Source organism: Salvelinus sp. IW2-2015, linkage group LG27 (genome assembly GCF_002910315.2).
Source record: "Salvelinus sp. IW2-2015 linkage group LG27, ASM291031v2, whole genome shotgun sequence".
NCBI classification, from domain to species: domain Eukaryota; kingdom Metazoa; phylum Chordata; class Actinopteri; order Salmoniformes; family Salmonidae; genus Salvelinus; species Salvelinus sp. IW2-2015.
The window spans coordinates 27,181,427-27,184,320 of NC_036867.1; the positions used below are offsets into that span (position 1 = coordinate 27,181,427).

A 2,894-nucleotide genomic window follows, 5' to 3' on the forward strand; every position below is an offset into this window, starting at 1 on the left:
ACTCTGAAAGTAGAATATTTTATAACCCAATTAAATCCATGTTTAGAGTTGTCTGACCCACTGGCCTACCTCTCTTATTGTGCATTTAGGCTTGGAACTTTCTTGTGAAGGGCACTCTTTAGGGCTACAAGCTTTTCCCTTTATGCCTAGAATACGCTACAAGTGTTAATGAAAAGTTATACGTCTTCTACTACCYGAAATTTCTAATAATAATAGGCCTATGTCAATTGCCTAGGCTATTAGGCTAATCCAACAGTCAAATCCAACATTTGACCAAAACAAATTCACACCGTAGGCCTATAACCAACCTAATCTATCTCTCTGTCATAACTCTAGGCCTTTAATGGAAAAAAATKCAGGTCTATGCTGCTGGGTGAAATAGGTTAGGGTGAATGTGAGGATACTTCTTTCATGGCACATGCCTGCTAATTGGAGTTAATTTATCCTGCGGGTGCAAACAGGTCCTTGCAGTCTCTGACTGGTGACAGATGGTAGTTTTATTTTCAGCCTCGACAGGGAAGGCACCCAGAGGTCCGGTGAATCTAAATTGGAAACGTCACATGAGGCTTGAGGCCTTTTGCCGGAGTCTTGGCTCGCCATATGGCACGTGTCGGAGAAAGGGGAGGTCATTGATCCCACCATTGTCCACGCAGGGATTTTACAAAGTGCATCCATAGGTGCACTACACCATCAGTCAGCCTCAGCATCAATACTATAAAACTGCAGCATCCGAGGTTTGCAGACAGATTGAATCAGGACTTATCAAAGGATATGGAACTCTTTTAACAACATAAACTGCATTAAAAGGTAATTATTTATAGTTTCAGTTTTAAGAATGTCTCCTGTCAGCTTTTTATTACATGTAGACTGCTATTTGTGTTGGGTATAAACATTACTCTGCTAGTGTTTTTTTGTGTGGCAAACTGTGGAGTTTTATAGCCTATATTTTTACACTTACTAGTACATCGTACTGAGAAGTGGTTATAGAGCTATTCAACATAAGGGTCTTTGTGTTATATAGGCCTATTTATGAAAACAATAGCAAAGGCACTTTATTATGCGCAGGGATGATGCATAAGGATGATAATGATGAATGTATCAGTGCCTCATTCAGCCTACCATGCCTCATAACATGATTCATTGCTTGCATGGCTATTTGGCAGGCATTAATAGTTGAATCTGTCTAAGCTCAGATCATGCAGTTACATAATCATACATGGGCGTTAGGATTACATAGAGTTACACACATTTGCCGCAGGTGTTTTGTATCAGCAGTTTTGAACTATGTAAGTAACTTTCTCCTTCTCTGCCCTGACAGACCGTCTAACACAGAGGACAACGCCATGCCAGTGTCACAGCAGGATGTTTCCAAATGGACCGAGGAATGCCGCGCCACTCAGAACATGGAAACAGTAAACGGTGCGCACAATACCATGAGTAATGACGATGATGATGGATTCAACAGAATGGAAGAGAATAATGACGATGAGGAGCAGGGGGAAGAAGGAGGGTCGGGGGAAGAAGAGAGCCTTGAGGAGAGTCCTAAGAGGCATGGTACCAAGAGGAAGAAAATGACAAAAGCCCGACAACAGAGCTTTAAGGTCCGGCGCATTAAGGCCAATGAGCGAGAGAGAAACCGTATGCACGGGCTCAATGACGCACTTGAGAGTTTGCGTAAAGTTGTACCTTGCTACTCTAATACTCAGAAACTTTCCAAAATAGAAACATTGAGGTTGGCAAAAAATTACATATGGGCTCTCTCTGAGATCTTGCAATCGGATGAAAGTCCAGAGTTGATGTTGTTTGTGCAGGCTCTATGCCAAGGACTGTCCCAGCCCACCACCAATCTAGTGGCAGGATGTCTGCAGCTCAACCCCAGGACGTTTTTACYAGAGCAGGCCCAGGACATCCTGTCTCAGGTGCACCAAACATCGACTTCATCCTTCTCTTTGCACCCCTCCTATCCTTACCCTAGCCCGCCGTATGGTACCATGGACAGCTCCCATATCCACCACGCCAATCCCCACACTGTCGACAATGCGCTTGAGCCATTCTTTGAAACTACATTCACAGACTGTACCAGCACCAGCCCCCGGTTCGAGGGACCACTAAGTCCACCATTGAGCGTGAATGGGAACTTTTCCTACAAGCACAAGTCAATGGCGGAGTTCGACAAGAGCTATGCCCTTTCGATACAATATGCAACTCAAGGTCTGGCGGGAGTACAATGTCTTCATCCGTTTTATGCAAGCTCATCACAGTGCTTTGATATTCCCATGGACAACTTTATGTCGTATGAGACTCATAAGGAGAGGATGCTGAACGCTTAGCTCAATGTCATATTCCAGAAAACATGAAACCCATGGACAATGAATGCACTTGTAAATGATTTATGTATTTATTTATGTGTTACTACCTTTACGGGTAGAATTATCTTTTTTGTATGACATACAATTATACTGTTTCATTCTTCTATGCGAACTTCTTGATAGAAAGAGCAAATGAATGTGTATTGCCCAATCCAATCATATACCAAGAGCAATAGTTTGGATTCATCAAATAATTGTTACAACAAACAATAATGGAAATAAAAGCGTTTCTATATGTATGACTTTGTTTGTGTATTTCTCAACCAATTACTTATCCCTCTTTGTAATGATTATGCTATCAATGTATACCATTAATTAGGCTACTCACTCTTTTACCCAAGCATTAGCCTACAAACAAGACACTGTATATGCTGTCCAGTGCTTAAATTAGAACCTGGAAAAAGATGTAGGCTAACTAACGATAATGGACATCCAGCTTTGCATTGGTACAAAATGTGCCAAAATTGGCTAAGTCCAGCTGACTGCCAAAAAAAAGATGGCAATAGTCATCATCATGTCTTTCTC

The 2,894-nt window shown here is 41.9% G+C and overlaps 1 protein-coding gene across 1 annotated transcript; it reads left to right on the forward strand.

Annotated features, from left to right (window-relative positions):
* The first annotated feature begins 640 nt into the window (after positions 1 to 640).
* On the forward strand, positions 641 to 2,412 carry LOC111953687 (neurogenic differentiation factor 1-like). The gene is made up of 2 exons (XM_023973113.2): positions 641 to 807; positions 1,319 to 2,412. The coding sequence occupies exon 2, from the start codon at positions 1,344 to 1,346 to the stop codon at positions 2,328 to 2,330; it is 987 nt and encodes a 328-aa protein (XP_023828881.2). The 5' UTR covers positions 641 to 807; positions 1,319 to 1,343; the 3' UTR covers positions 2,331 to 2,412.
* Positions 2,413 to 2,894: the final 482 nt, after the last annotated feature.